A 20681-nucleotide genomic window follows, 5' to 3' on the forward strand; every position below is an offset into this window, starting at 1 on the left:
TATAAATTAATATCCTAAGAATCGAGCAATTTCTGCAATTATACGAATTCGTCATTCGCGCCCGCGAGTACTCGACCTTGGCGTGTACACGCTGTTAAGTGTATCTCGAAATACTCGACTTCTCTAAATTTTATGACATCGCTATATTCCTCTAACCAACCACTCGCGCAGACAGCAGTTCCGAAGCATTCCTGCTCACTGCTCGGGATAAGCAAATTATATGACTTTGCCATAAGCAAATTACTCGTAGTGTTTTAGCCACTGGATAACTTTTCTCACCGCGTCAAAACTAATAACTCGTAAAAATGATCCAATTTGCTACGACAGAAACGTGTAGGAAACAACGGAATGTAATTAAATTATGAAGCACAAGGTATGATTTACGACCTCGCTAGTCCTGTTTTCTTGTACACGCTGCTGGCCTGAAACAAAAATACAACATTCCAGAAAGAACTGTCACTTTTGATTTGTTTCTATAGATGTTTGTTGGAAAACATTTGAAGGGGGTAGTGGAACACGAAAGAGATGGAAGGATATGGTAAAACTGTGGATATAAATTGGATCAAGTGTCGGATGGCAAGATTGGAATGTAGACTGCGAGTACACTTCAGGATGATGAGGTAGAGGCAAAGGAGGGAGAGGGGGGTTGGGTAGAAATAAGAAGAATAATAAGAGAGAGAAAAAGAAGATGGTTCTGTGTCGGTGTTCCTTGGCGGCGTCTTCGGTATAGTGGGTTCATTTACGTGGAAGCATGCGTGGGGTGGAGACTTTGGAGGAAGGAAGAGACACACTAGTGGTACTCGGTCCATGCCACGGAATGTATGGCATGACTAATTATACTTCAGCCCCTGGCAGATCTCGTTGGCTCGACCCTCGAGAGGCGGGAAGCGTCCCATTGAAGCTCGAGCTTCGTCCACCCTTGACAGGAAACGCAGGGACAAGGAACATGGGACACACAGCTATGACCCGTCAATGCTGGAGCTATGCTACTGCGATGGAAAGAGAAAGAGAGAAAAAACACTGGCAAACACATCAAAAATGGGAACAAGGACGAGCAGATGACTCGGAATAGGCTAATAGACCGCTGTTTATGAATCACGAAAACTCTCCACTCCTGTTTGTCATATCTCCCCTACGTCACTCAACTTCTCTCTCCCTCATTAATTCTCCCTCGGGCAACTGCTCTATGGAGAAACGAGCGTGATCAACAACAACTGCCTCGAATTATCTTATCTGAACGCGTTTAACGTCGCATTCACATTTTTTTATGGTCCATTGAAATTAATGAAAGCATATAGAGTATAGTTATGTATATGTGTATATATATATATATATTTAAGGGAGTATCGTGCACTTGGTCCAAGGTGGTAAAGAGAATAATTTTTGTCGAGAGTCGAGACGTGAATTTTCATTACATTGAAGTAAAGAACGCTGGTGTCCGTCGTCCGGGGGCCAACGGTACGGTGGTGGGGTGGGAAAGAGGGAGTAGGGCGGAAAGCTGGTGCTCTTTTGTGCAAGGGAATAGGAAACGGTGGTACGTTTGAATAGTATCCCTCGGCGGGCTGCACCACTTTCTCAGTTGTCTCCTTATCGCGGCATATCTTTTCGTTTCGGTTGGCTCCTATTGAAACGATAGTGGCCTTGCTCCCAAGCCGACTTCCCTCATTCGTGCTATGCTTTATCCAGCTAGATAGTTTACATCGCTAAATCCCTCAGCCGTCTTATATGTATACCCAAACCTTCTATAAGACACTCTTACGTCTATCGGGAAGAGAATAGAAGTGGCACATTGTTGTCCTGTTATGCACGTGGGAGAGGAACCCTCAATGCCAAAGCATTATTCTACTTACTCGAAATTACTCTTCTTTCTTCAAATTGCAGCAAGTAAAATAAAAATAGAACAGTTGTGTCCTTATGTTAGTGGGTCTGCTCGAGATTTTTATTTTCTTAAATGGGTGCAGGAGTCGGAGAAAGATCATAAACGAGAAATGTTAAGCTTTAAATGTTTATGTATTTATTTAAACAAATTCCAACATTCGAAACATCGATAGATGTAAGCCTGTGGCCATTTCCCTTTCATTAAATCTAGGTGTGTACAACGTTAAGGATATTGGGAAAACACGGGATGATCCCCAACGGTCTATCTTCGTACAAGTTAGCACGACCAACGTAAAGTTCAAATTAAGCGACAAAAGTTCGCCAAGCTGCATCCGTTTTTCTTTACGTTAGGTTAGATTAATCTCGACGAGACCAACGTCGAAAGCGTTTCTCTCGAATAATTTGAACTTTCAAAAGCGAATCAGGGAACTTAAGGAATTCGCTTCTCTCGTTTTGTCGGTGGAAGAAAAATTCAACTGCTACCTTTAGCTTGACTAAGCGAGCATTGTCAAGTTTCTTAGTCAACTTTTACAATATTTAGTGGATCAGTATCCCTGGACAGTCCCGTTTAGGTGATAAATAACCTCTCGGCACGTGCCCGACATTAACACGATATCGGGTAGCCGCGACTAGGATTAATAATGAATTAGTCTACGACTTATGAATGGCCCCTCGCACGGGTTTCACACTTTCTCCCTCTCTCTCTCTCTCTCTCTCACTCTCACACACTTTATCATACAGACTCTCAAACGCGCTCTCTTTCTCTCCCTGACTCTCCTTTAAAAGGGGTGCTTACGATCATTTATTAAACTACTCCATTTTTCATATTATACTCTCGGCTTCAAAGAGGCAGTTGATCCTTACACGGAATTTTCACAGGCATATTCTTGTGGTAAGAAACGACGATTCTCGTTTTATTTAAATTTCACGATTTTGACATTATTGTTATAGTAAGCGAGAGGATAGATTCGGTTGCCAAACTCGAAGTTTCTTTGTGCGTTCTGTTCTCGTACTATTATTTATAATTATATATTATATCACGTTTAACTTTGTTTAATCGTAGTCGACTAATCTAGATTAACAGTACAGTAGTATACTCGAATCGAGATAGTTTCTGAAGGGATTTCGGAGAATGATCAATATATACGGTGCGATTGGGAATAAATCATTATTAGCCGAGATTTAAATGTGTCTATGTAATAAAGGAACGATGAAATTTCTCTGTGAGAGAAATGTCTATAAGATGACGAGAATCAAAAATCTAAGGCACAAAATAATTTCTGTCTCGTTACGATGACTCGTTTTTATATAGTTCTTTGAGTAATTGAAAGGAAGATATCTGCGAGAGCTCGAATGATTTTAATAAGCACCCCCTTGGAAGAAAAATATAGTACCTAGCATATTAGGATGGACCCGGACGCTCTTCACTTTCTCACAAGCACCGTAAGCTCAATAGCGCATAAAATTTATAATCCAGTTGATTGCAAAATTTTCTAACATTATTATTCTTCCTTAGGTACTTTACTCTTTATAGCCACAATCTCATCTTTCCCTTCGCCGAGTCGTTTCCGTTAAATAAACACACTCTAGCACACATTTGCCCACCTTTGAATCATCAGTCATGCTTTCACGGATTAAAGAAACACGTGGTCTCCGTCTCCATCACGCAATCGGCAAATATTTTTCAGATTAACATATATAGGAAGCTACGAACACACGCGAATATTATCAAAACGAAAAAATTATCGTCTCGATCGCTCCCTCTCTAGCTGACTAGTCGGCTTCTTTCTTCTCACTTTACGTATATATATATTAATAATTTATTCACGCGCATAACTCAAGTAACATCTATCACCGTACCGAGCCCCTCGTCCATTGCAATTCCTCGAATAATTCCACTTAGTGCTGCGACAAATCCGAAACTAGGCCGGACTAACCAATTGCGGTCTGCCTTTTCCTCCATTTTTCTCCTTTTCTCATCTTTGTATTCCTGAGATTGCATCAATCCCGATTGTTCTATTTCACGTTTTTTTTTCTCAGGTATGAATCCTATCAGACACCCTAACGAGTGCACCAGTCTCTCTCGTTAACCATCGACGAAAAAGACCGAATGAAAGTAAATTCCAAAAGTTCCATCACTGATATTTTTAGCATACGAAACACACGCACGCACACACAATCCACTCACATAAGCACGTACGATTAAGAAGCACGATGGGGGCAAGTTTGAGATAGTTTCTTGGGTCAGACGGAAATTTCCTGGATTTGAACGCGTTTCTTGGCGCTGCCCGGCGTTCCTGGCTGCCTGAGGATTCCGGGGCAGGAGAGTCCGATGTTGGGGGCGGGAGCTTTTGGGGGTGGAGGCGGTTCCGGGACGTCCTCGTGGTCCTCGTCGCTGTCGAGATTAATGTGTTCCAAGCCCTCGTCCATCCTGGCAGTGGTGGCGTCGATGCAAGGCGAAGGCGTCCTCGTCCTCTGGATGCAAGGACTCTTGTTGTAAGACGGTGGCTCCAGGATACGTTTACCGCCCCCGGGGGGTGGCGAGCATTGAAAGTCCTGCAGCTGCATCTCCAGCTCCTGAACGAGTTTTGCTTTGTGCGGAGGTGGACTGGATGGTGGCGAGTCCATCAGATTCCCGGAGGACAATCTCTGCTTCCCAGTCACCTCCATTCCGGAACATCCAGCCTCCAGAAGTTCCTCCTTCTTCTTGTCGCCAAAGGCCGACGACAGGTTCGTGGAACTCGTGCTCCTGTCGCGCTGGTGATAGATCCCGGCGAAGATGAGGATGTTCAGCAGGAGCAGAAAGATTCCTACGGCGATGGTTACGGTCAGAGCAGTGGTGTAGCTCTGATAATGACTGGAGGCCAGTTTCCTCAGGAGGTTGTTGGGTCCTGGTCCCAAGTTGGTGTGCTGCTGCAAGGGTCTGGCTGTGGTGGGCATCATGGTGGTTACGGAAGCGTTGGGTCCGCATTCCGTGGTGGTAGAGGGACTATGCGAGACCGAAGAGGGCTCCGTTGGGGATGGCATCGGGAGTGGTGGAGCTGGTAATGGCAATGCCATCGTCTGGGGACGAACTGCTCCCTCGTAGAGACTCGGGCTCTCCGACAGATGATGATGACGCATGCTGATCTCGTATCCTGGACGATGCAATTGCGGCAGCAAATTCAACCACAGAGACATCTTGTGACCTCGGTAATGAGAACGCATCTCCGTGCTACGACCCGCCTCCAGATATAGCTGGTTTATCGAGTCGTACGAGTCCCAGAACGGTGGACTCGTCAACGATCCTCCATCCGCAGCTGCCGTTAGTGGGCTTTGACCATTTGGATCTCTGAAAGCAGGAAATAGAATCTCCATTTTCAACGCTTCCTCTATCATAATAAATAATCGTGATAATCTTTCAGGGTGGAAAAATGAAGATAGCAAAGGTTTCAGCGATGAATTTTCGCGAAATATTAATTAAATTCACGCTGTCCTGTCTTCCGGTTCTTTCGGGGCAATCTGATTCCTCCCTATAATAAAGACACCGTCGTCTTCGTCGTCGTCGTCGTCGTCGTCGTCGTCAGTGGAAAATAGATAGATCACGATGCTCGAGAGGACTAGTAAGTATCGCTAAGATCTACGATCGCTTTCATTACAGGAAATCTGATCTGAGCGGGATACTTCAGGAGACTCGACGTCGCAGCGTGGATCGTGGTAAATTATCTGGTGCACTGCTGCTCGAAACAATGGACCCCGATGCCTTCTCGCAAAATGGCACTTTGCATCGAAGATCTAATTTAAGTGCGGAGAAGAGACAGCCACTGCTACTCCATAAATTTACAGAAACCTGAAACCAGCGCCCTCCCCCGAGTACCATCACTTAGTTAGCCGTTCGATAATTATGTATAGCCCCCCCCCCCTCCTCCTATACCCACGCGCTAAATTCATTTACAGCTAAATCATTTAACTAACCGCAAGAGTTTTCAACAAAAATTCTACTCGATGAAAATGTACAGCTTAGTATAGAGCTAAAACGCTTATAAATTACAGATTATTGGAGCATTTGGATCAACAATGGAATCTTGCGGAGACGTAAGCGGCTAAGTCGTCCAATCAGTTGATGGAAACTTTGTAGAAAGACGTTGGTTGGTTAAAGAGAAATTGGATGGTTTGCAAGTGTATCGAGTGACTCGCGGGACCTAATTTAACGAGCAATCTAGATGGTGCTTGACAATAACACCGAAGAGAAATCGATGCAACGCCACGAAGCTTCGACAAAGCTAGGAATTGTGGTCGAGCAGGCGGGAGCTTTGGTAAATTGGTGGATTGCTTGCCGAAAATTGGGAGCCCGACACGACTCTAGTCGCGGCCGTAACTTTGATCTGGGATATCGAGGTCTGTCTACGTAAGGTAATTTGAAGTGCCAAGTTGTCGAGTTTGCAGGAAGTAGAGGGTAAGGGAAGGGAGGGGCAATTGATGGTGTGAGAAACCGAGGAGGATGAAATCATAGATGCCGAGGGAGCAGACCAGGAGGAGATCGAATCGTCAGAATGAGAAGGAAACGAGATACTGGTCGACTAACATAGGTCAGTGGGTCGATTTAACCAAACGACTGTTCGACCGGTTGGTTTTGGCCTGGTTGGCTAGTTTCCGAGCGGTACGTCTTTCCACGAATCAGCGAAGATACCCAGACATATCGGTATATATATATATATATAGAAACGACTCGACTATCGGTGATCGATGGTCCCTGCGGAACATCGCTCCTCTATCTCTCCAATACCGCAGCTATAATTGAGACGTCAAATTCTCAGCCCCTCTCGCTCTCTTTCCCTCGCGCTATACCTGCTTTCGCTCTATATATACTCCGTCCCCTTTCACTTTTTTCCCTCCCTCGAGTCACCATCGGTGCGTGGTGAGTCATGATCACCAGCTGGTAAATTAGTCGAGCGAAACTTTTCGCGATCCAGGAGCCTCTTTGATTGATATAAAAAATGGGAGGGAGTGCCGGTGAACAATAAAAAATAAGGGATAAAAGAGCTTACCCTCGTTTGACGAAATTGGCGAGGTAGTGAACGAGGAGTCTGGAGAGATTCTCGTCGGGCGATGAGTAGTTTGCCGTGGATAAAGAGTGGAGGGGGGATGAGACAGAGGTGGTGGAGTAAGTGGAGGATATAGTAGGATCTGTGCGGAGAAGAGGAATACCAAGGAGATAGGGTAGTTCCTCGCCACGTTGACTGGGTCTGTCACCAGGCTGAAAGTGGAGAAAGTAGCCTCGACCACCGGAAGACGAGTGGAGTAGGGCCAGCCTCAGCATTGGTGCCGCCACCTGTCCATCCCCGAGGAGCGATAGTAACCCTTCGCAAATCGCCGATGGACTCTGCTCGCCCCTCTCCCAATCGGTGTACTCGTTCCGCAATGTCGAATAGATCTCGTGCAGGTGGTACCTGTAGGTGTTCCTCACGTACGTGCGGAGAATCCGGTCCCTCCTGGTCTCGTTCAGCCCGTTCTAAAACCAAAAACCACGCAGTGTCCGCTTTTAACAGTTCACCGGAAACCTCCTGGCAACCCCCACCCCCTCCTTTACCGATCTTCTTCCTCTTTGCCACACTCAAGCTTCCTCCTAACTTTCTAATTTAATATCACTTTGAACGACTACACGTACGCTTCTATCGCTTCCCCCACACCCTACCCCGCGTCCCCTAACCAACCCCCTTTTTCCACTTCCGGTTCTGTATCGAAATCCCATCCTCACCCTCGAACGAGAACCTTCCCTTATTTAATATCCGATCTTTCCTCTCCAATCAAATTAGGCTTATTCAACTGAGAATAACGAGTTTATTGTGGAGTTTTTTCACTGTTACCAGAGATTTTCCATGGGTTACTTTCGCTTTGACGACTACCGGGATATATCGACAAACAGTATATCTGCACTTCTATGATTCTCGTACGAAATTCGCGTTTGATCTCCCTGAAACTCGATGTAACGCAAACACAGCTATTTACCTCCTTCGTGTTCCTTCTACCGCACAAGCTTACTCCGTTTATTTGGAGTACAAAAAGACTGCCTGTCAAATTCCTTGGATGATCTTTTGCGAGTGGATAAAAGTGGCAAGAGTGATTTCAATATGAAGTAGGTGAAAAGTGCTTTGCAAATTAGACAAGTACGCGAACGTATGCATTGGCGCTTAAGTTACGAGCATTTGGAGGAATTGCCAGCCTTACTTTCAATATTGAGAGCCGATCGACTTAGAGATGCAGTAACATTTGCCTTTACGAGCGGTTTTTATATTTCCGGATTATACGATATTGGGAATCAGTCTAATTCAAGAAATTGCAGTTTCCAGGGAGCAAAGTGACAGTAGAGAAATCGCGTGATTTCAGACCGAGGATTTTAGGGACAACCTGCGCGGATTGGAAAACAGCGTGTGACAGGTTCGATAAAATTGTGGAATTTCAGCATGGAGGGGTGTGCAATGCGTTAGTTGAAATAATAACTGACGCGAATCACCTACGTACTTTGTGGTTGGCCAACTATAATCGCTGACAATTTATCGGACCAAAGCCAATTATCGACTTTCGTCCTCTCGCTTGCCCTGCATTCTGCTTCCAACTGACCATTTCCTTGCCATTATCTACTTTCTCCTTTAATATACCATATTGCACATCTTCGATGGACACCCTCGAGGCGAACTCGTTTGTTTCTTGTACGAAGCACACTTCGTACATTAAACTACCCCATTTATTTCATAAGCACCCTTCTCCTATTTAATAAATTCTTCCATTTTATTACATTCTGGATTTAATGGTTCCACTTGAATTGGAATTCTCGGTTTTCTCGACCAAAGATAGCTATTTATACGGTGATCTATTAAATTCTAACATATATAGAAATTGGCATTATTACTGCTCTTGTTTAACTAATCTCTGCAATGATTTATAAAGCTCGACTTTGACGTTTTGTTGGTACAAATTGTATTCGAAAAAGAGAAAAATAAAATATAAGGTCGAGTGTACCTCAAGATCGTCGTCTGTAAGGTTGACCCAAGCCTCTTCCGACGTTAGCCCGAGCAATATATCACGTTCACCGAAATTAGCGAATTCCGCACCAGATCCAGGAACGACGGAAAGAATTCCAGCGGAGGAAGCAGTAGGTTGAAAATTCTGTAACACCGGTAAAATCCAATTTCTGAGTAAAATCAATCATGAGAAATTGTTAAAAAAAAAAAAAAAGACGAATAATTAGTAAAATAAATTTTTCGTTATTTTTCCTCCAAAAGAGACTTATTTTACCTTGCTTTTACATTTGCCATTAGACTACCAGCGTTCAACCATTGGATTCAACGAGATTCTAGTGATTCATGCATGATAGGAGATACACATTATTTTATCAGTGGGTAATTCATACCGTATATTTTCTACGTCACACATATTTTTGCAGAATCAGTGTTTATATTCCTTACTTCGAAGACCCATGAAACGCGAAAGAGAGCAAATGCTGAAATTTACTATCTCCCTGTGTACCATTGCACGGTAGCTTCGGATCTCTGACTGTAAAAATGTTATTTTTGCCTGGCTCGATTCTCAATTCGTTGAATTAAGTCGAAGTGAAGCAAAGGGACAATGTCAATTCATTTTATCAATATTTTCAAAATGGAAATATCAAATACTGTAGAAAATCAGGACCGACCTTTTATGCTTGGACGCATGCTTTCAGAAAATTTTAATAAATATCGCAGTAAGATCTGTTCAGCTGAAATGTTCCAAAAGTTACGCGAAAAGGGGTTATTCTTTCGCCAAACTTACTTTAACTTTCCTAACATACTTTAAGTTTTTTACTAACCAATAAAATTTACGGCTATGCTGGTACCGGTCAACCAATGGCTACAAGGATTGAGCAATGCTTTATTTTTCATTCGTATATGGAATATAATTTTCTACTACCATTGCTCTCAATCCTTGCAATAGGCTCCTAACTTTGAGAGCCGGCCCGCTTAATTCCCGGTGTTAAAGCTCTCAAGATATTCTGCGTTTTAAAACTTTATGCTTCTCTGTTATCGTAATTAAAAATGACCGTAAAAGAGTTTTGCTCGTAAAATCTGAGCAAAGTGTAGATTCATTATTTTCGTAGCTTTACGAGTCCCATTATTTTCATATCCGTCGAGTCGATTCGTTATTTACCGTGTTATTAATCTGACAATCACTGCTGCGAATGCCGGTGAATCGATTAAAGAATTAAATCGTTGGCGAGCGAAAGAGAAGCGTATGATATAGAATATAAAATTGGGAAAAGTGGAGATTTTTACTAAATAGCGTTCATGTAAAAATATAATTCGCCTGAAAATGGGGTTAAGCAGTGATCGAGAGTGGAAAGTCATTAGTTAAAGAGAAGTTATGCACTCGTTAACCGAGAGTTATATTGCTTTAGTTCTTGTTTGACAAAGTTTCACGGTTGTAGTGAGTTAACAGCTTTTCCAATATCGAACGTGAATAGGTCGCTACTCCAAGTCTTGGAAAATAGTGATAGGAAGAAAATAAATGGTTAGTGAGGGAGTCTGTATCCATATATATATATATATATATATATATACATGTACATTGGTAGCTGGATACTCTTTTATATCAGCTGGAATAAAATTGATGGAAAAATATAACGAGTATCGGATGAATATAATTACCTGATTAGTTGGTAGAGGCAGAACTGTTCCATCGACGAAAGGGGCAAATCCAGAGGTGAATCTGGGTGGATCCAGTTGGACTTTCAGGAGATCGTGGAGGTTTCGTAAACGTAGACAGGGTGCTATATCGTCGGCTTCTACGTCACCAGGGCATCCGGTTTGATCGGCAACTCGACGTTTCACTGTCAAAGGTTCGCGTTGAATGGCCCATGGTGAAAGAGCAGATCCACCGAGCAGTATTACCCTCTCGACCAATTCTGAAATCGATCGTGTCAAACTATTCAACATTTCTTCATTTCCTTTTCTGAAACAGTGACACCCTCTCGCTCTCTTCTCCCCCCACACTCTCTACGCCCCAAACAAGCGTGATAGAAAATTGTTCAGCACTCACGCGCTCCGTTACTGCACTAAATGCTGCGGTTATTTCACTAATTCTCGTTGAATTGGATTTTCCATCGCACGCGCTTGTTTTAATTATTGTAATTATCCTTTTGACGTTTATGCGTTCCGGTGAATTTATTTACCACGTATATAAATATAATTACATTAATCCTCGCTCAGAACAGTAAAGAGCAGAACGGAAAAAAAGCCATCAATGAAAATTGAACAGGCCGAACTAGCTTATTTTAATTAAAATTAAAATACTCGTTGAAGCTTTCAACAAATGCTCTTTATTTCTCGTTTGCAGCAAGCTGCCACAGTAGATAATTGTTTTTAGCCGTTATTTACCGTGTTAAAATACCAATTTTGGCTGAGCGCGTTAATGCCCGAGTAATTATAATGTAAAAGTCGTAATAATATTTTATAGTGCGCAGAGGGTAGTGCTAATAGCTTGGAGAGAAGGGATGAAGTGGGTGTCTGAGCAGGCGAAAGAAATGTACCCAAGGCTATCTTCTCCTAGCCACTCTCTTTTAACCCACATATTTCAAGAAAGCTTCTAAGATGAAAGTTTGAAACGCTATGTCTACCACATATATATACATATATATATATATATATTCGTAGCAAGGAATTCCTTCTAACACAAAAACCATATTCGATTCATATAGTTAAGTTGAGCATATCTCAGCCTTATATGCCATAACGTTTAAAGGTCCATAACGAAAATTAAAAGTTGAAAATTGCGAGGGTCGTGGAGGAGGAAGGGTTATAAGGGTAAACTAGAGGAGGAAAAGGAGAATTGGGTTTGTTAGTGGAATGGTGATGCAATCTAGAAAACATGGTGGGGATAGAGGAGATATCTCTTGGTATCCAGGCACCTTTTTCGCGTAACCTCGCCAGGACCTCTCGTTCTTCTCATCCAGTCTCTTACTTTCTTTCACTTTAACTATTTATATCCCTCTCCTGCTTTTCCTACTCGCTCTACGAGGCCAGGCGCTCCCATGCTAGAGAAAGCTTGTTAAAACCTCTAGTGGCCAGCCGGCACGGTGATGACGACGAGCCATCTTTCTCTCGCGCTGCTCCTCCTCCTCCTCCTCTACTCCGCAATCGAATTGCTTCAGCCTTCCCCATCGACCCTCTCGTTCCCCCCACTACCCCACCCACCCACTCTTTCTCTGTCCTTTCTACACTCACCTCTTTCTTTTTTTGCATTACATTGCTTTTTTCCCGACTATTACCCCCAAGAATACCGCTACTGTTCACTTCAATATTCTTTAAAGAAAACTTCCCCGAAGCAAGTATTATTATCTCACCAAACTTTTCCTCTCCCTTCTCCTTCAATTTTCTGCCTTTTCTCCAAATTCTACGCTCAGCTTTTTCCACCCTTTTTTCTTCTCTACGGTAAATTTGCGAAATGTCCGTAAAATTATATTAATTATAAATATATAGGTGTTCTGGTATTTTATATACTTAATTGGATCGATTCAACGTTCTATTTTTCGTAACTTATTGTACAAGGGGGAGAAATTTACCTTTTGCCATGGGTGAAACGGCTAAAAAATTGGCAAGTGCCGCGCCTGTTCCGTGGCCCAGAAGGGCCAGGCGCTCGGGATCACCGCCAAAAGCTTCAAGATTCTCCTTCAGCCAGTGCAGACCCGCGACTAAATCCATCAAGCCGTAATTTCCTTGCGCACTTGTCTTCGTGCCGGTCTTCAGAAAACCTGTACGAACAGTCGAGAGAAATTTTGTTAAACAGAAATTCGGTGATTTTTGAGCCAATGTTTTGAGAGGAATAACTTTATTTGTACGGAGCATATTAATAATTTGAGCATTATTCAGGAATTTCGCAGCTATTCAGCCTTACAGGGTGCTTTTCGTTGAGTTCATACTATATTATAATTTATACTGGGAGTACATTGCTTGCTCGAGGGTTAATCCCTTAAGTTCCTAATGGGACACCAGTGACCCAGATAATATGTTATGAAATGGATATAATTCAGCAGGGCCCTTTATGACCTTTAACGACAAAGCTCATATTCAACCTTAATAATGAACGACTATTTTTCAACTGGAGAATCTTCAGAGCTAACTCACTCGCAAAATTATCGATTTTTTCCCCATAACGTTTACACAGAACTCGACTTTTCTTCGTGAAAGTGGGAAGTGGAACGTTCACACTTCAATCAAAAGCGTACAACGTATTTAATTAAGTTAGAGACTATAGTGACTTTTCCATGCTTCCATTACGCGAAGCCTGTGCGCTGCAAATGCCTGGATCTCATCAAACAAATTTATCACAACGCGATTATCACGCCTCGAGGGTGCTTCAAACTTGCTAGATCGATAACTCTGAAGCATTCTTCTTAATTCTTGTTGATGACAAAATAGGTCGCTCTATTAAAATTCTATATCTTCTACGCAGCACAGACGAATCAAAATATTAAGTCTGCGAAATTGCAGCAAGATTCCAGGGACATAAAAATGACAGTGAAATGAAACATAAAGTTCCCAAGGACTACGTAATGCGATAAAAATAATTATAACAATCATTTATGATATATTTTCTCAAGCACAGTAATGAACGAGAAAAGATCAGATTTCCGTACTTCGCAGTCACGAAGCCTTAAAACGTCGAGTCTTGTCTTACCTAGCAAACACGAAAGCTGAGATAATTGGCATATATTTTTCGAAGCACCAAGTGCGTCTGTACTTCGAAAGACGCGGAAAAATAGTATTACATGTTACTATATATATAGTCGACTGAGAAAATTTGCCAGAAATGAAGTTGTAGTGGTGCAGAGAATCGCGCGTTGGGAACACAATGCTTTATCAAGCAGGGAAAATTTGGGACTTTGAAAATGACGCGGTAGGTATAAACACAGATTGAATCGGAGGGTTGAATGAGGAAGGAAGTCGGTGATAGGAGGTGGCTGGAGGCGCGTATCTCGAGTAGAAACTTGGTTTATGCAAGAGGCGTTGAAAATTATGCGAGCTCATCGAATGATAAGCCGTGGAAAGAAAAAAAAAGCGTGAAGAGAGACCGCGGAATTGTTGGAGCGTGCAATATTGGATAACGCGGAGGGTATTGTTTTGCGTTGGTGGGTGAACAAAAAGCAAACGAGACATTTCCATTATAACAAAGGGAGCAACTGTGAGCAGCCAAACGCCTCGTGGATATCCAAGAACGTGCCACCGGTACACCGATATACTTGGTCACTCTCGTACACTCGAATTTTCATCCCGATATCCTACTTTTCAAATTTTCAAACACCCCCCCTCCCCTTGCCATGGTCCTACCTCTACGTTACAATTTTTCTCCTCAAATATTAACAAATCTTCACCATTGTGCTCACCCCCCTACTCTCTCAATATATTATCCCCGCGCAAAGCTTTAACTATTTCCTGTTTCAAAACTTCTCTCCGATCATCTCTTCTCACTTTATTTGTACACCCCCACCCCCCCCCCCCCCCTTCTCCCCACCCTTATGCTTCCTTTCCGACAAATATTGACGCAACTTTTTACCTCGCTTTACACGACTTCTCTGCGTTTATTTCGTTCTTCAACACGAGATATACCTCAATGGAATATTATTTCATTTTTCGCTCTCGGTTGATTTATATAAAAAAATTAACAGCTACATTAGCAGTAACTCCTCCATAATTGATTAAATGAGCCTGACGTAATTATTGCTCGGCGTTGAAATTAATTCTTATAAGCACATTATACAAATTTCACGTTCCCGGCAATATGGAGTTATCGATTTAACGGTTAAAATTTGTCTGGATATTTTAAACTTTTATCGCGTTTAAGAATGCATCGATAACACCGAGAGGATTTTACGTGGCAAACGCACATCGGAGAAAGCTCTGAAAATGTTTGAAATGCTTCTTTTTGCCTCATCGTTAGCGAATCTATGCAAATTTCATCCAATTTTTCGGCTATTCCAAGCTGACGTCGTTAGCAATTGTGAAACATTTCAAGAGTGTCAGTTAAATCGATGAATCATAAAGATGAAATATGTCAAAAGCGAAGATGGACGATCGGTGGAGATCTATATAGCTGACCCGATGAAAAAATGTTACAAATCGCGGAGGAAATAGAGCGTAAAGACTTAATATGAAAGGATCTATTCGGGGATGGTTTTAGTCAAGACTGACACAACCCCGAGCAAACTTCACACTTGATTCTCATCTACCACCATCTCGCCTTTCACTTTTTAAAGCTGACCCAATTTCTCCTATATAGTCTCACTCGAAATTTCAGCAGTTGCAAATATTTTCACGAGGAAATGACTGGCGAAAATAAAACTGTAAATACGATGGAGCAAAAGGATTATTTCCTCAGGAATAGCATTAAGAGGGGTAGGGATAACATTGCTGAAGCGTGGACGGAAAATACGGGGGGACGTTTAACCTTTGACCTATGCACGTTTGACAGAGGACAGAATTTTATCGCATGGGTAAAAGTTATTTGCAGTGACCCGATTTGCGTCCGTGCATTTGTCGTATTGCCTGGAAAAATGCAGCTGTTTGACCTTGCAACGTCCTTGAAAAGTGCAAGGTCTCACCGTTCCAATTGGCCTTCCCTCCAGCCTTATTATCCAGCTTCCATTTGTCTCCCATCTCGCTTTATCCACGATTAAGATTCCTCTGCTGCTATTTCCGTTTTGAAAGTCGCCGCTTTTCATAGAGGCGCGCGTGCAAAGGGAAGCAAAGGCGGACTTATGGAAAAGCTCGCAAAGCGTTAATATACATATATATAGCTGAAAGAGCGTCGTTTCGCAAAATATACGTCTCTCATCGCACGTGAAAGCTCCTCCAAGGCAAAAGCTTTGTCGCCCCTTCATGATTTCGAGAATCAGTATAAGGAAGGTCCAATTCAACCCCTCCCTCCTCCCTGTCCCTACACTCATTCGCCGGCTTGATTGCAACATAAAATATGCAAAAGAGCACTCTTACACGTAAGTTACTTCCACTCCTTATTAGCCAACGCTCCGTTATATGTATACTTTCACCATCCCTTGTCCACCGTTATCAACTATTATATAAAATTACCATCGAGAGAGTGCAGCCTTTGAATTTGGTGTAATGAAAATCCGGCTGAGATTTGTCAGAAAGAAAAGGATATTTGGAAAGTGGGACAAAGCTATATTCTTGCAGCAAATCATACTTGTCCTTTTCACAAAGGCATTTGCAGGGAAACTGAGCTGCCATGTGAATTTACACTGCAAGAGAAGTTTGAATTACGACAAATCGAAAAGTTTAATGGGAGAAGGGTGCATTTGCCGAAACATTAACTCGGGTGAAATTTTCAATAAGTTGGGTTGGGGGGAGGGGGAGTATATTATGAAACTTTGCGCGCTTGTATTGTAAAAGGAAACTGGTAAAGCGGTAATATTCGGAGAATATACTATGTAGTTGCATGGGTTTGTTGATAAAAATACGATTGTAAGTTTGGTTTGGATAAAGCGTATTATTGTCGCGGGCAGATGTTCGCGAGGAGGACTCGGTGAAATTGGAGCAAGTTTGGCCGAGGGGGTTATTGGTAGGGCTGGATGTTAAGCGCGTGTAAACGTGTGCGGGACTGCGAGGCATTAAATGTGCCAGTGGAACGCGAGGGAATGTAGGGCAAAGAATTGTTAGAGACTCACCGAGCACCCCGAGGCGAAAATTGATGGAGACCACTATCAAACGTCCGTGGGCAGCCAGTGCTGTCCCGTCCAGCGAATTTCCGGCTCCCCACGAGTAAGAGTCACCGTGGATCAGCAGCACGGTTGGCAGCAATTCCATCGAACTACCTGAAATATCAAAGAACAAACGATCTCTTCATCAAACAGCACTTGCCATTGGCTCATTGGAATTTTTCATTGCAAATTCCCGCCCAATGCTCCTGAATTCTTTGAAATCCTTTGAACGGAACTGCGTTAATATCAAGAGAATCAAGCAAGGAAATATCGACTATGGGTAAAAGGCAACGTGCTAAATAAATTTATCGAGTGTAAGAGCCTAGGCCAGAACGTATCAGCATTTTCCAGCAATATTTGTCTAAACGATATTATAATTTGTCTGGCAGTGGTAGGTACGCGTCGAAACTTACAGAGATAAAGAAGGGATTTATGGCTATCCGATATACGACCAGAAGAAATTGTCCCTGTCAAAGTATCGATATAGCCATAAAACTCTGAAATTTTTTCCAAGCCGCACGAAAACCTATAGCTATATTCCTTCTTCTTTTTTTCCAGCACTCTCTCTCTCTCTCTCTCTCTCTCTTGTTTGACTTTTTCCTCCCTCCTTTTTTCCCCTTTCCGAGTTTTCCCATCAGACGAGGCTAATCCCGCGGGCCGTATTCGTTTTTATCGTTCTTGCTAAATTGTACGCAGCCACCATCTTTGACTTCGTTTGACATTGTGTAACGATCTAACTTTGCGCCCCTTCTCTATATCGATTCTCCGACACTTCTCATCGCCCTGCTTTCCTGGTCTATATCTACAAATGGTATTAACTGGCAAAAAAACCTCCTAGAATTTCCTTTTTACAGGAGCTCTGCAGGATCGATCGCGGAGAAACTGAGAAAATTGTTGGGCACGAGGGAGAAAATGAAATTGTGCCTTCGCACACAGCTGCAAGTTTAGGAATATTAATTTTCTTGATAAGATCGTTATCCCGTTGGGATTGGAGGTGGTGCGTGAGATTTGATGAGCGAGTTAAATAAAATTTTGATTTTGGTACATATAGACGAGCCTTATCGTTACCGCGAGGAAGCGCCTAATTCATGAATTGACATAATCGCCAAGGTACGAGGAGTAGCAATGTCGGTATACAAGGGAAACTAGACGAGATGAGACGAGTCCACCTGTTGCGGTTGATCCTGACAGCCCTGAGCGTTACCTTGGCTGGCACGCGGCTGCGGTAACCAACTGACACGACAGACACGCTACGACTATCACCATACACGCTGCAAGCTTCTCAGTTTCAGCCGCTACCTCAGCCTTGCTTACAACTTCGATCTAACGCGATTTCCCAATTAACTGAGAACCTCTGTACTACAATCTACTTCAAAGCCAAAAACAGCGTCTCCGATCACCAATTTCTCTCTCTCTCTCTCTCTCGCTCTAACTTGTAATTTAAACAAATTTAAACAAACTACCGAATGTAATTTAAATCGAGGAATAATACGATTATTATGCATTAGTAAAGATGGCTGAAACAATGAATTTCCATGCGTGACTACTGCCGGATTAATATACAATTTATATGCTTGACGCTGTCGGATTAAGCACTGATTATACTACTGCTCGTATTCGCTTTATTCATTACACGCATAACTCACTTTCAAACGGAAGTGATCGCGATAGATACACATATAACCCGCGATGATACACTTGGCTCGATACGAAACGATGATTTTTTTGTACAATTAAAAGCTCTTCAACACCATTTTATTCTAACATCATCAGGGTGCGTGACTATTGCAATACTCGCCACACTGTTTGCATTTTCATTAAATATACATTACGCTGTAATAGGATAAAGAGATTTTATTTTACAATTACCAAGTTTATTTTATAATTGAGCGTATAATTGTTTTGTTATGAAATCCATTTTGTTGAGTGAATAAATAGGCTACAGGTTTTTTGTGAAACACGTTTAATTATAAATTTTGTATGAACGTGAAAATGAGGTTTCTCCATAGCTTATCAAAGCTATTAGTTAACAGAAGCTTTTCCGTTGCTCGTTAAAGCGATTTCCGGTATAATCGCAGCTATAAGTAGCAATGGAAGAGATTATATAGTTAATGAACCTAAGCTACTTAGGAAAGGGAAAAAGATAAATGTCTATATTATTGATTCAGTTGTAACGAAGTAATCAATGGATTCTTTATTGAAATTAACATGCACGGACAGAAATGCAAATGGAAAGGCTGGTAACGCATAAAACTTGTAACGCTCCTAAAATATAGGATTCCTAATTTATATCTTGCGATATTGAATTTTTTTGGTGGAAATTTTAATCCACCTCGGGTAATGGTACGGTATGATGTCGTAAAATATTCTTATTCTAATCCTTATAACGGACTTTCAACATCCTTCCGCCATTTCATATTTAATGGATATCAGAAATGCGAGAAAATTCACGGGACCGATAAAAGCTTCTTAAAGCGAGATTTTAAAGCCATTATTAAGGAAGAGGCGAGGTTTTCGTATTGACGGATTTGCCAAAAATATAGGGGGTTGTATAAGGACAGTGTTAAAAAGTTTAGCGAAACTGGCAAATTCCTTCGCCAAGAATTAATCTTTCATCTTCTTATATAAAGTTTGCATTGTTGCGCATTTATAGATACATCTTGTTCTTATCGAGTTACCAACTTTCCCCTCGAACTGGAACGCAACATTATTTCCAGCAGCGTCCCAGTTCCATTCCCCAAGGATATCGCTTAACTTAACATTTTTACGAGCGCCAAAAATGTCGAACTTAACAAAACAGGATATTCATTGACATCGCCAACTGGAAAAAGAATGTATATCGATAAATTACAGGAATCCAGCATTTTTCGTTATTTCTTCCGTCAGCTATTGCGAAGATTGGTGCAGGACTTGCAGTATCCTGGGATAAGATATAAAATATACAGTGTATATATATATATATATATAGGAAACTAATTGCGCGATTATTTATAGAGACTCGGTTGTTAGTATTTGAACGCTTCAGCGACAATTCCAGCTATAAGTTTTAATAGCGAGCTCTCTATATATCTTTAAGGAAGAGAGTTTTAGCTCGGAAATCATGAAGGATCGGATGGGAGCCAGTCGTAATGGGGTTGTGCGAGGTCAACCAAGTTGAACTCTGACTCAACTTCGCTTTAGCTCTTCGTCGCTTCCCCTCCTAGTTTTCCCTCCTCTCCTTTTTCTTCTCTCGTCATCTTCATTTTTCCCGCTGGGTTCTCGTCTTTCGATGAAGATGAAGTATCGGATGATCCCTGGGGGGGGGGGGGGGGGGGAAGGCGAGGAGGCGACGCGAGGCCCCCTCACTTCCGCGGTGCTTGCAGGTTCTCTCTCGTGGATCGAATAATCGACTGCAATGCACTACGGAATTGAAGAGGCAACGCATCTGGTTCCGCTGCTTCCTCTTCTCCCACGCAGCAGCAGCAGCAGCTCCAATCCTCTCCTGATTGGCCAGCTTCAATCCAATATCGAATCTTACTAAGCTGCAAAACCGTCGCGAACTCCTCCTGCTATTTAACTTATGATCCCTGGCACAGCTTTTGATACACTCCAATCCTAAATAAATATACAAGATTATCGACAAATGCCTCCACCCTCTCCCTATATAGTTCCTTACAAAACATTTCTCCCTTGAGCTATGTGCATTCTTTTACTTATATACAGGGTGTAATTGTAATGTACCGTAAAAATTTAAGGGTGGATGCAAAATATCGCTACAAACATTTTTTATCGTCTGATATCTGGTCTCCCACTTGATACCATCATCCCGGAAGATATTTTTGCAAATAATAAAACAAAAGATTATATACCCTTCGTATATAGGAATAAATCATGATTGAGACAATGCTCGTTTATATCATAAAAATAAATCAATCAAGTTTCGTTGTTTTCATTTCTTCTTCGTTTCAAAGATCCGCGTAGGAATATTTGAATCAGCTAAAGTATCTTAATTAATTTCTCCAAGAATTTTCTATATCTTAATTCCTCGAAAAATTAATCGAGATACTCTGACTCATAAAATTCTTACGTGGTTCTTAGG

The 20681-nt window shown here is 42.0% G+C and overlaps 1 protein-coding gene across 2 annotated transcripts in view; it reads right to left on the reverse strand.

Annotated features, from left to right (window-relative positions):
- The window catches only part of LOC136773883 (neuroligin-1-like), an 89966-nt gene that overhangs the window by 56530 nt on the left and 12755 nt on the right, over positions 1-20681 (reverse strand). Inside the window, exons 2-7 of one of the 2 annotated variants that reach the window (XM_066727822.1) lie at positions 16571-16717; positions 12452-12640; positions 10539-10795; positions 8878-9024; positions 6906-7369; positions 1992-5209 (exon numbers count right to left, since the gene is read on the reverse strand). In XM_066727822.1, coding sequence (XP_066583919.1) covers positions 4123-5209; positions 6906-7369; positions 8878-9024; positions 10539-10795; positions 12452-12640; positions 16571-16717 — 2291 coding nt within the window. In that variant the 3' untranslated portion in view covers positions 1992-4122. Of the gene's footprint in view, positions 1-1991; positions 5210-6905; positions 7370-8877; positions 9025-10538; positions 10796-12451; positions 12641-16570; positions 16718-20681 lie in introns of those variants that run through there. The other variant, XM_066727821.1, reaches the window with a different exon arrangement.

Source organism: Prorops nasuta, unplaced genomic scaffold (genome assembly GCF_024137725.1).
Source record: "Prorops nasuta isolate Cenicafe-Biocafe unplaced genomic scaffold, Cenicafe_Pnas_1.2 PNAS00005, whole genome shotgun sequence".
Classification (NCBI taxonomy): domain Eukaryota; kingdom Metazoa; phylum Arthropoda; class Insecta; order Hymenoptera; family Bethylidae; genus Prorops; species Prorops nasuta.